The sequence below is a fragment of the Antechinus flavipes genome, chromosome 2 (genome assembly GCF_016432865.1).
Source record: "Antechinus flavipes isolate AdamAnt ecotype Samford, QLD, Australia chromosome 2, AdamAnt_v2, whole genome shotgun sequence".
NCBI classification, from domain to species: domain Eukaryota; kingdom Metazoa; phylum Chordata; class Mammalia; order Dasyuromorphia; family Dasyuridae; genus Antechinus; species Antechinus flavipes.
The window spans coordinates 367,821,004-367,833,401 of record NC_067399.1 but is presented as its reverse complement, the minus strand read 5'-3'; the positions used below and the strand labels follow the sequence as shown (position 1 = coordinate 367,833,401).

The following is a 12,398-nucleotide window of genomic DNA, read 5'->3' as shown; positions in this document are numbered from 1 at the left end:
CTCATTCCCGATCTCATCCCCTTGGGCGCGCAAGCACACACCTGGTTCCCAGTTCCCTCGGCTCTAACCTGGATTTCCTGCTCGGGAAGAGGCGGGGGCGGAGAAAGGGAGGGGGGAGGAGGGGCTGGAGAGGGAGCCTGGAGGGGGCCGGGCCGCAGACAGAGGGAGGGGCGGGCCGGGCTGGAGCCTCCCGCAGACGTCAGTAACCTGCTTGGCTAGGGCCGCCAGCGGCGCTGGTGCTGCTGCTGCTCCCCTGGCCGCTGAGGTTGAGCCAGGGCCGGGGCCGGGGCTGGCTGGCGAGCCGGCCTCGCTCAGCCGGGGCCATGTCCTAGCCTCCGAGCCGCGCCTCCGCGCCGCGCCGAGCCGGGCGGGCCGGGCCGGGCCCGGGTTGCGCGGCTGCCGCGCCCCGGGCTCCAGCCGGCCCCGCGCCTGGAGGACAGGGAGGAGGAGGTGGCGGCTGAGCTGCTGGCAGGAGCCCGGGCCCTGGACTGGGGGACCCGAGGCCGGAGCAGGTGAGTGAGCAACTCCCATACCCCAACCCCCGCGTCGGTTCTCCTTCTCCGGCTGAGGGCCCTGGCCCGCCCCGCCCCTCACCTGCGTGGGCACCAGAGAGAACCTGGACTAGGGAAGCCCGCTCTCTGCGGGGGGAGGGGGGGGCCGGTCCACCTGGGCGCGCGCTCCACCCTCTCCCTAGCCAGACAAAGGCGCGCGCCCCTGGTGTCCCCAGGTGCGGGGCCCGGGCCAGACTCCTCCACCCCACCCCCCCACTTGGACTGTCAGCGCAGCGCGGGCGCGGCGGAGCTGGGGGAGGGGAGTGTGTCATCCTGTCGCACTATCCCACTGTCCCACTTTCAGGCTTGGCCTGGGGTAGGGAGGCCACTGTCCCCGAGGATTGAAAAGAGGGACTGGGGTTGATGGCTGGGGGAGTGAGTAGCCGAGTAGTCTCTGGCTGTCGCCTCTGAATATCTGCGGGCGGAGATGGCTCCTAAGGCCGCAGCCATTGCTGCGAGAGGGGTGAGAGCTGATTCAGGATAAGGCCTCTTTTCCTCCCCTCCTCCCTCCTTCCCTGTCCCTGCCTCTTCCTTCTTTTTCCACCTTCCCCGTTCCTGTTCTCCTCCATTCTTTTTTCCTCCCTGCCTCTCCCTTTTCCCATACTCTTCCCTTCTTTCTTCTCTGCCTCTTCCTTTCCCTATTTCTCTTCTTTTCTCCCTATCTCTTCCTTTCTTGTTCTTGGTCTCATCCCTTCTTTCCTCCCTGCTTCTCTCTTTCCCTGTCTCTGTTCTCTTCCCTTCTTTTCTCCCTGCCTCTCTCTTTCCCTTTGCTTATTCTTTTGCCTTCTTTCCTCCCTGCTCCCTTATTTTCCTATTCTCTCTTTCCTTTTTGCCTTCTCCTTTCCTTCTTCCCTCCCTGTCTCTCCCTTTCCCTTTCCCTATGCTCTCTCCTTTCCTCCCTGCCCCTCTCTATCCCTATCTCTATTTTCTTCCCTTTCTTCCCTGACTCCTCCTTTCACTATCCCTTTTCTTCTCCCTTCTTTTCTCCTTGTCTCTTCCCTTCTTTCCTCCCTGCTTTTCTCTTTTGTTGTCCCTATTCTCTTTCCCTTCTTTCCTTCCCTTTCTCTGTTATTTTTCTTTCCTCTTTTTTTCTTTTCTCTTTCTCCCTATTCTTCTTTCTCTTCTCTATCTTTTTCTTCAGCACTTGTCTCTGTCTTCCTCATTCTGTTCCTGTCTCTGCTCCCCACCCTTCTGTTTCTCTGATTCTTCAACTCCTTATCTCTCTCCATCCCTCCCTCCTGGCTGTGTCTGTCTCTCTTTTCTCCCCTCTGACTGTCTGCCTTCCCCTTCTTTTTTTCTCTGTCTCTTCCCTCCCTGCTATCTCTATCTTCCTCTTTTTTATCTATTTCCTCTGTGTCTCTCTATTTCTTTGTCTCTCTCTCCTTTTCTTTTCTCTCCCTTCCCCAATCCCCCTTCCCTTGCCTCTCTCAATCCTTGAATTTCTGTAGTTTCTTTCATTGGAGGCTCAGTTTTCTTTGAGGGGAGGAATTCGTGATGTGGATTACTTTTCCTTCTACTAGCCAATGCCACTAAAGATTTGAAACCACAAGTGGGTGGGATGGGACTGGACAGGACAGGATTGCCTGCTGGGTAGTGAAAAGTAGTTCCAGGCTTTGGGTCAGGATTTATGTGTGTTGGGATGGGGAACATTCCTTCATCCTTTCCCCTTTCGAGCATCCCTGTCATCTCAGGAGTTTGACATTAGATTTATCATCTTGGGCAAGTCACTTTATTTTTCTGAACTTTAGTGTTCTTAGCTACATGAGAATAATAACACTCAGATTGCTTACCTCACTGGATTGTTGTGAGGAATGTTCTTTAAAGTTTAAAACTTTTTACAGGAATGTAAATTAGTATAATTATTATCTAAATTTTATTTGAATACTTTCAGGAATAGGGTGCTCACTATCTTATAAGGCAGTCCATTCTGTTTTTGTGCTGCTTGTTAGGAAATTCTTCTTTATTTTAAATTAATGTTTTTCAGTAATTTGTCCGAGTGATTCTAGTTCTTTTTTGTTTTCCATTGGCTGAATTCTCTTTTTAAAACCAGATTTGATGTGTCTGAGAAGACTCCAATCGAAGGAGCAGTAATGCTTGAAAAGACCTTCTTGTTCAGGAAGAGCTCTTGAGTTAGACATTTCTATACCTTTGCACTCCAGATTCTCAATGTGAAGGTAATAAGAGAAAGGAAATAAAGTCCTGAATGAAAGGCAGACTCCAGAGCAAAACTGGAAGGGACCTTAGGAATCATCTCCTCTAGTAGTTTTATTTGACAGATTTAATTTTCACTCCCAGAAAGAAGTGATTTGTCCAAGGCCACAAAACAAATTGGTATCAGGTCAAGTTTTTTTTTTTTTTTTTTTTTTTCCTCTTACATCTCACTGGAAGAGTTAAATGGAAGAATGTCCCCAGAGGAATAGGTCTGTCTATTCAATATGCAAACATATTTTAAGGGATGGGTTGGCAGCTACCTGAGAGCAAGAGCCTTTAAAAGAGGTATGTGAAGAGGGTGAAGGAAGGGAGATCCACTTATTTTCCCCTAGTTTTCCAAATATCCAGAGGACAGCACCAGGGTCATCTAGAAAAATCCTTCCTCTCACACTCATGTGAGCAATGAAAGTTTGGACTAGGTGTCCTCTAAGGTTCTTTTAGCATTAAGCTTCAGAAACTAAATTACAGGAAAATGTAGAAGGAATAAATCTCTTAACCATTAAAGCAGCACAAGAGTAGAAAGATTGCCTCATGAGTTTTTGAGAAAGATCCTAGATGACTTTGTGGAGTGAAGAAGAGATTCCTGCTCAGGCAGGGGTAGAATAAGGCTGGCCATTTTGAGATGTTATACTTAGATGGCCTCCATACCCCACATCATGTGAATAGATCCATGCTGAGCAGTATAATAAAATCTGAGTATTGTTAAGCACCTAAATGTGTATTAAATACTGGGTATAGCAAGACAAAACAAAACAGTCTTGCTTGTTTTCCAAGAGATTACATGCTGGAGTGGGATGCTTAAAATGCAAAGCATATACATGATTAAAGGCAACAGTTCTAACAACTAAAGGCTTTCTATAGGAATTCAGTTATTTTTCAGCTGTGACCCCATTTGGTGTATCTCTTGGCAAAGATATTGGAGGGGGTTGAAATTCTCATTTTACAGATGAGAAAACTGAGGAAAAACTAAGTGACTTGCTCAGGATCACACAGCTGGGGAATGTCTGAGGCTGCATTTAAATTCAAGTCTTCCTGATTGCAGCCCTGGCCTGGTATCCACTGTTCTTCCCCTCCCCTTCTCAGCTGCCCCTTCCTATAGGAGATAAAAAATAAATTGATCCTTGAAGTCTGTACTAAAAAGTAGAAGTGAAGCCTGAGATACTTGCCTGAGTTATAGCAAAGGAATAGCATATTGGCCAGTTTGTCTGGAATATGCAGTGTATAAAGGGATGAAATGTGTAAGAATATTATAAAGGCAGCCTAGAGACATATTATAAAGGAAAAGGAAACCCAAACTATGTCTTCTGAGAGTTTGTAGTCCAGAGGGAATGGAAAAACCTGGGCTTTCTCTGAGACCACTGTTCTGATTAAGGCCCAATCTGAGTCTCCCTCTGATTAGACTGAAATTTCAAATACACTTTGTAAATCTAGCCTTTAAGCTAACATGCTTAGACTTACTAAATCTGTCACATGGTATATTTTTCCCATGGAATATAAATTCTGCAATGCAATGTAAATCACAAAGCATTCAGCTTCACAGTGAAACCTCATGGAATAGTGAATATCAACTCAATCAGTCTGTAAGCATTTATTAAGCATCCACTGTGGCCAGGTACTGTGTTTAATATTGGGGATACAAAAAGAGGCAAAAGATGGTCCCTTCTCTCAAGAAGGGCCTAAACAAGCTATAACAAGAATGAATAGGAAATAATTAACAGAGGAAGGCACTTAGAATTAAGAGGCTTCTTGTAGGAGGTAGGATTTTAGCTGGGACTTTCAGAAAGTTGGAGCAAAAATGTGAGTAAGGAGAAAGAGCATTGAAGTCTTGGGGAAGAACCAGAGAAAATGTTGGGAGATGGAGTATCTTTGTTTTTGTTTGGCTGTATAGCCAAGTTCAACTTCAGATTCATAAGTTACTGTATGACTCTGGACAATTTACTGAGGACACTCTCTAAGACTAAAGTTGAAAGCTGGTGCTTCATGGTAGAAGAAATTTCTTCACTGAAGTCAATGGAATTATAAATTCAATCCTTCTTTATAAATCTTTATAAATCATAAAGAGTTGTAAAAGTATCACTAACTCTCATGATACAGTTAAGTGATCTCTGGGTTCTAGTTGGACTGGAGTCAGGGACCAGGAAGCTTTCATATTAATTTAAGCCAGATTCATTGTCCTAATGATGGAAGAGTAGCATTGCACTCAGGACCACCTGAGTGCACCCTTAGGAAGCTTGGAGTAGAGTGGGAATTTTCTTGGTCCTCAGATGATCAGGCAGCTGAATTGGCAAGCATCACAAGTCTGTGGTGATAACTTCAGTGCTTGCTACTGTGTCTCTCCTGCCCTTTCCTGGAGTGAATTATCAGATGGTATCAGTACAGGACCGCTCATGTTTAATAGGGATGCTTGTATTCAATGAAGCTGTATTCTTGATAACCTCCCCCTCTCCTGGACAACAGGCCTGACCACGCTTATCAGCTGATGTTCTGTGGCAGGAGCTAGTGTTACCCCAGCCGTTGGCTGGCTCATGATGCTGGGTGTCTCTGAGGCTTGAGGCCCTTGCCCAGGGTGTGTGGAGGGGAGAACCAAGTGATTCAGGGACCTTGGGGAGGAACACACCCCTCCTCAATGCAAAAGAGCAGAATTAGAGAGAAATAGATGATTCCTTTGGCCAAAAGGAAGATAAGAGTTCTGCCTGAGGCTAATGAAAGTGGTATTTGGTTTTAAGCAAGATTTTAAGACAACTCTTTTCCTACTGAATCACTTTTTAAAAGTTTTTATTTATTTTTGTTTGTTTCTTATATTACCTTATATTCTGTATCTTACTGAATCATTTTTTAATATACCTGCGAGAGAGAAGCAAGGGAAAAACCATGACCCATAACCCAGTCTGGTGTGTTGAGGCCCAGACTGGACCTGGAGGCAAGGCTAATGGTTTTATAAATAGTAGAGTAGGAGAAAAACTCTGGGTTTGAATCTCTCTCTGCTATTTCCTGTGTGACCTAGGGCAATTATTCTTCTACTTGGGCCTCAATTTACCTACATAGTAAAGGAGAGGGGGAAAGCAAGAAATTATAGGAAAAAAATACTAAATTTTGGACTATTCTGGACCTTTGTTTCCTCATCTGTAAAATTAGGAAGTGGGTAAGCAAATTACAATCCAAAGGAACTTTATTTAAAAATGTAAAAAAAAAAAAAACATTTTAAGCTTAAGTGCTATATAACAACAAATGGTGGAATATGACCTGTTGATTGTAGCTTACTCATCCCTATTCTAGATGGCTTTAAAAATCTCCCAGTTCTAAATCCTATGATTAGTTAATTTCTAAAGCCCTTTCCAGCTTTATATTCCCTTTATGTATGATCCTATTACTGAATTAAGATTGCTTGGTTTCTTTACAATCCTCAAAATTAGGGGGCCTTTCCTACCATCATTCAAGTCATACACTAGGCTAGAATGTGGTTTTCTCTGCCTCCAAATGCTGACCTTCCTTCAAATGGCTTGTCTCATTTCCTTTCAGAATCATCCCCTGCTTATCCCTAGCCTCAATGAGCTTTCTTCTAACCTTCCTTACAGTGAGAATTACAAGGCATACTTGCTGCTCTCCTCTTATCATTAATTGGGGTGTTTCCTGAGAGCAAAACGTGAATCCTTCCCCTACTGGGACCACACTCTTCAAGGGCAGAATTTGTCTTATGCTTTTTCTCCCTGCCAAACTCGGAGTTCTCTTCTTCTCTCATTGCAGACTAGAGAACAGGGTAAAACATATCTGAGGGTCCTTGGCTTCTACTTTGTGGTCTCATTTGGGAACTGGCAGTTCCTGAAACAGTAGGTAAGCCCCAGACAGTAGTTCTACATGAGTTTGTCTTGGCCATCTAGAACAGTGAGCTATAACAAAAAGGCCATATCCTATCATTTGTTATTGTATAGTACTTATGGTAAGAATGTTACTAGTGGTTCTCATCTTTCCTGCTAACAGCCTCAAGTATAAATCTTCTATCTATGAGCAGAAACCCCACTCATTTCTGTCTCTATACTGGCTCTACTCCCTTCCTAGCAGGAAGCCTTCCTGGGTTATAGGAATCACATAACATCACTATAAAACATTTATCATGTAAGATTGTGTATTGTCATAATCAGGGTTTGTTCTTTATGTCCTTACTGGATGGTGAGCTATGTGAGGAAGGGAGCCATTCTTATTTAAACATTCAACAAGAAAGATACAGTTTTATATACAACAGGTACTTACTAAATATTTATTGAATGAATGAATTATAAGGTTTTGAATTGGAGGGAACTTTAGCCATCATTTAGGCTAGAGATGTCAAGTCCCTTCAGGACTGCCAAATACCCCAATCTTCAGCAACCAGATGAAAATATAATTGTGAATTTTAAAAATAAATAAATAAAAATATGATATGTCATTATTATTCAGTCATTGCAGTCATGTCTGACTCTTTGTGACCCCTTCTGGTGTTTTCTTAGCTTATTGGAATGGTTTTGCCATTTCTTTGTCAAGATCCAGATGAGTAAACTGAGGCAGATAATATTAAGTGACTTGCCCAGGTTCAAACAGTATCATATTTGAACTCGTGAAAAAGAATCTTCCTAACTCCAGGCCTAGCACTTTATCTACTTTGCCATCTAGTTAATGTTATTTGTATTTTTCTACTTCAGTATGCAGTCTGCAAGGATCCATTTCTATTTGAGGCTAATCTCATTTTGCAAATGAGGAAACTGAGACTCAGGATAAGTGATTTTTCACATGCTTTCAGATATTAAATGAAACAATCAGGATTTGAACCTATGTCTTAAGGTCTATTTACTCTCTTTTTTTCCTCCCAGGAAACTTGAAGAGGAAGTGACAGCTAACAAGATGAGTGTGACATCATGGTTTCTGGTGAGCAGCAGTGGCACCCGCCACCGGCTGCCAAGAGAAATGATATTTGTTGGCCGAGATGATTGTGAACTGATGCTTCAGGTGAGTGTGATTTGAGGAAAGAGCTGGTTTCCTTGATTGGAATAGATATTTCATTGAAACCTCAACCTTCAGATAGATGTCTCTTGTATCAGCTGGCCCCTTGAAAGTACTGATCAGTGGGTTCCCATGTCTAAGAGTGGAGTAGAGTGCTTCAGAAAATAGAGATTTCCTCATCACTTGGAGGACTTCATGCGGAAGGTTTAAGTCCATTTATCTAGTATGTCATAGCGGGAATTTTTGATGTAATGCTAGTTTGGGATTAAATCTCTGAGATCATCCCTTCCTAGTCTGAGATTTTGTGATATGGTATTTGTTGGTGAATCAATCAAGTGAAGTAAGCAGTTACATACTGGCAATGGGAACAACTGTAATCGACCACACAGAATAGGACACAGATACATTTTCTGGAGAGAACTGGGTTAGAGACTAGGGCAAGAGAGATACTGAATAATTTCCTTATTACCTCATTCCTATTAGATTATGAGGCTCAATGAGAATGGGTTCTATAAAGAACCATCCTTCTAGTTCCTTTAAAGACAATCAAGCTCAATTCCCTCATTTTATAGAGGAGGGAGGAATCAAAATGTCAACTTAAAAATATCTTGGAACAAAGATCATGGAATATTAAAGTTGGAAGGATCTTTAGAAAATATAGGATACATATATAATATATTGGATTTGTATATAATATATATAGGATATGTTACACACACTCCATATATTTGGAGAGAGAGAGAGAGAGAGAGAGAGAGAAAAGAGCATCTGATATATAGGATATCAGAAGTGGGAAGGCCCTAAAAATGTAAAAGAAAAAATGTCAGAGCTAGAAGAAAATTTAGATCTCACAACCTAGAATCTTAAGGTTATAATAAACCTTAGAAGACAGAATGTTGGTGATGGAAAGGATGTTTAGAACACAGAAGGTTGAATATTAAAATAAGGAAGGACCTTAAAACCATTTGGTGTATACAGCCTGACCCCTTCATTTATAGATGTAGGAATTGTCTGGAGAAGGAGCACTTGTCATACAGAGGTAGTGGCAGATATAAGATTAGAACTCAGGTCAACTTGATTCCCAAACACACTCTTTTAACCTAATTTCTGCCAGTCCCCGACTTTGGGCCTCGGTTAGATTTGCACAGTATTCACACAGCTCATGATTTCCCGTCATGTTTTACCTTGGCAGGTCATCCTTGTTTGGGGTTGGGAGTCTGTGTTTGTGTTTTTCATAATGAGTCATGCCAAGGTACTGGCCTGCCCAGCCTAGCTCAGTCTGCCTGGGGAATGGGTGAAGCTCAGTGTGCTGTTGCTGGTGGTTGAGACTTGGGCATCAGTTCAGCTATGTTCAAAACAATGAATATTTATTAATTGCATACTATGTGCAGAGAATACAAATATGAAAAAAAAAAAGTACAAACTTACATTCCTTGCCTTCAGGAAGCTTATAATCTCCTGGGGAAAGGGAAGTGATACAGTGATACAAAGAGAATAGAGACAGTGGTGAGATCCAGGCAAAGTGTTCTGAGAAATTTTGAGAAGGACGAGCTCATTTTTGGCACTTGAACTGGGCCTTGAAGGAAGAAAAGAATTTTGAAAGGATTGCATTCTAGATAGTGGGGAGGGGGTGACATAGACAAATGCATGGAAGTGGGGAAAAGTAGGCTGAATTAAGAGTGATGAATAGGCTAGTTTGGCCAGAACGTAGGGTGTGTGCGGTGAGGAATGTGATAGAAAGCTGGAAAGGTATGTTGGAGTCAGATGTAGAGGACCTTGAATAGCAGGCTTAAGAAGTTTTTCTTTAGTTCTGGAGGTAATAGGGAGCCACTGAAAGTTGGCTTTAGTTTTTTTCTTAATTTTTTTATAGGAGAGTGATAAGATTAGAGCAGGGGGTTAGGAAGATTGTTTTGTCAGCTATGTGAATAATATCCAGGAGAGGGGAGAGACTAGAGGCAGGGAAACCAAGTAGGAGGTGATGATGATGATAATAATACAAGTCTGAACGAGAATGAGTTCGAATGATCTGTCATCCTATAGAATGTGTTCATTTAAAGATGTTTTAAGTGCCCGTGGTTTGCTCATTGTCACTGACAGGAAATCCAGTCTCCTGTCCCCATAGTCATAGATTGAGACTAGAAGGGACTTCTGATTTTATAGATAAGACTTAATTACAGTCACATAACCAAAATCTCCATATATAGGGTGATGATCTAAACTTAGATTCTTTGATGTCAAGTTCAGTTTTCTCTCTATAATGAGATAGGCAATATGCATATAGCACAGGAAGATCTGAGTTCAAACCCAACTTTGGATATTTATTAGCTAGGTGATAGTAGGTAAGCCACTTTATCTTTGTGAACCTAAGTTTTTCTTCAATTGCAGAATGGGGATAATAATAGCACCTATCTCCCATGATTGTTGTGAGAATCAAATGAGATACTGCAAGCAAACACTAAATCAAATAGCATTTGCTAATTTCCCAAGGTTTCAGTGTTTCTAGTAAAAATGTAATGAGCTAGTTACAGTCTCCCCTTGAATAAGGGATGATCAAACATAGGTGTGATACACATAAGAAAAAGACGTGTGCATGAGAGTTTAAAATGCTATTGAGATCAGAGGAGGGAGATGTCAAGTCTCACTGGTTAGGATGAGCTCTTACCATTCTTTGTGGCCTGAGAATGGAAGGAGTCACCATTTTTTCAGAAAGCATCTAGGTCCTGCCTGAAGAGATGGCCCAATGCACGTAACAGGACACGCCAAGTATATAGTGTAGGACACACATACAGGTACACAGCATGTCTTCTAGTACTTTGGAATAAAGAACCCCAGAAGTGGAAAATACCTCAGGGGGTTCAACCCCTACTTTGTTACAACATCCTTCACAGTGATGGGAAAATCACTCTTCTGAGTCAGCCCATTCCACAGTTGGTTATCTCTAGTTGTAAGGAGATTTTTCTTATATTTAGCTGACACCATCTCCTTGTAAGTTCTCCCCTCCCACACGCAACATTATTTCTAGTTGTGCCTTGTGAGGCCCAACCTAGCAAGTCTAACCCTTCTCTGATACTGTAGCCCTTCTTGTGCTAGAAAACAGCTATTTTGTCTAAGATTGAATACCAAATGTCCCTAGTTTCTTTAATTGGGATAGTCTTCAGGTCCCTGCTATCCTTTTCTGATTGCAACATAAATGTCATTCATTTAGTTTTCAGTTTATGTTTATCAAGCATTTGAGGCAGCAGACAGTGCACTAGGTCTAGGGTCAGGAAGATCCAAATTCAAATTTCACCTCAGACATTTTTAACAGCTGTGTAAGCCTGGGAAAGTCATTTGACATCATTTTTCCTCATTGCCTTCATCTATAAAATGGGGAACAGTAACATGTTCCTTTAGACAAGGTCGTTATAAGTACCAAATGAGATAATAATTGCTTAAGTGCTTAGTGCACTATATAAATGTTAATTGTTATTATTTTTATTTTTAAGAATATTGCCTCTCTAGGTAGATGAGATAGTCATAATGGGTGACCATAGATGAAGATAATGAAAGGATCTATGATTTCATTGATATAGGGAATTCTCAGATAAGGAAGCTCCCTCTGCTCCTGAGGGTCCTCTTCTCTGCCTCATTGTAGTTTTAGGGAATTGCTTAGAGCATTGGAAGGTTAAGTGATCTTTCTGGATTTGAGACCAGCTCTGTTATTTCTGCTCTCTGTGTAAAGGAAAATGACTTTTCTTTGGAAAAGACATAACAGAAATGTGCAATAGGGAATTGAAATCTTCAAAGAATAGGAAGATAGCTGTTTGCTAAGTTCCAAGATCATACTCTAAAGGAGAACCCCAGGAATCTATCTTTAGCCCAGTAGTGTTGGACACTTTTATCTGTGACTTAGATAAAGGCCTAGAGGAAGGAATATAGTAGAATATAAGGCCTCTGGAGGTCAGAGACTGATTAGATTTTGTCTTTGTAGTATTACAATCTAGCTTGGTGCCTCACATAACATAAGCACTTAATAAATATTTGTTAAATTAAATTGGATCACATTTGCAGATGACATAAGCAAGGGGAGTTTAGCTAACATGCTAGATTATAGAGTACAAAAAGAGCTCAACAGGATGGAACATTGGATTGAGTCAGTAAGATGAAATTTAATGGGAAATAAAGATGGTAAAGGCATACTTAGAATAAAAACATCCAAGTTACAGGTACAAGCTGGGGAGGTGAAATAATACATGCATATTTGTAAGAATGTACAAAATTTATGAAAAAAACAAATATAAGATGATTTGTGGGGATACTATCAGCTTACTTGAGGATCAAGAAAAGCTTCATGATGAAGATGCTGCTTGAGCTGAATTTTTAAAGAAAGCTCACAATAATAATAATAATTAATATTTTAGAGCTCTTTGCATATATTATTTCACTATATCCTCATAACAATCCTGTGAGGTGTTATTATTGTCTCCATATTACAAATGAGGAAATTGAGGCTGAGAGATCTTAAGTGAAGGTCACACAACTGGTTAGTGTCTGATTTAATCTCAGATCTTCTTTACTCCATACTCAGGTAATAGCACATATAAGGTAAATTTTGCAATGCCTTTTACAAATGTTATCTCATTTAATCCTCACAAGATCCCCCATTTTACAATCAAAGAAACA

General features: G+C 41.6%; 1 protein-coding gene across 2 annotated transcripts in view; it reads left to right on the top strand.

Moving 5' to 3' along the window:
* The first annotated feature begins 399 nt into the window (after positions 1-399).
* CEP170B (centrosomal protein 170B) overlaps positions 400-12,398 on the top strand; it is a 101,968-nt gene continuing 89,969 nt past the window's right edge. Inside the window, exons 1-2 of one of the 2 annotated variants that reach the window (XM_051978260.1) lie at positions 400-512; positions 7,607-7,742. In XM_051978260.1, the coding sequence (XP_051834220.1) occupies positions 7,638-7,742 (105 nt within the window). In that variant the 5' untranslated portion in view covers positions 400-512; positions 7,607-7,637. Of the gene's footprint in view, positions 513-884; positions 1,015-7,606; positions 7,743-12,398 lie in introns of those variants that run through there. The other variant, XM_051978261.1, reaches the window with a different exon arrangement.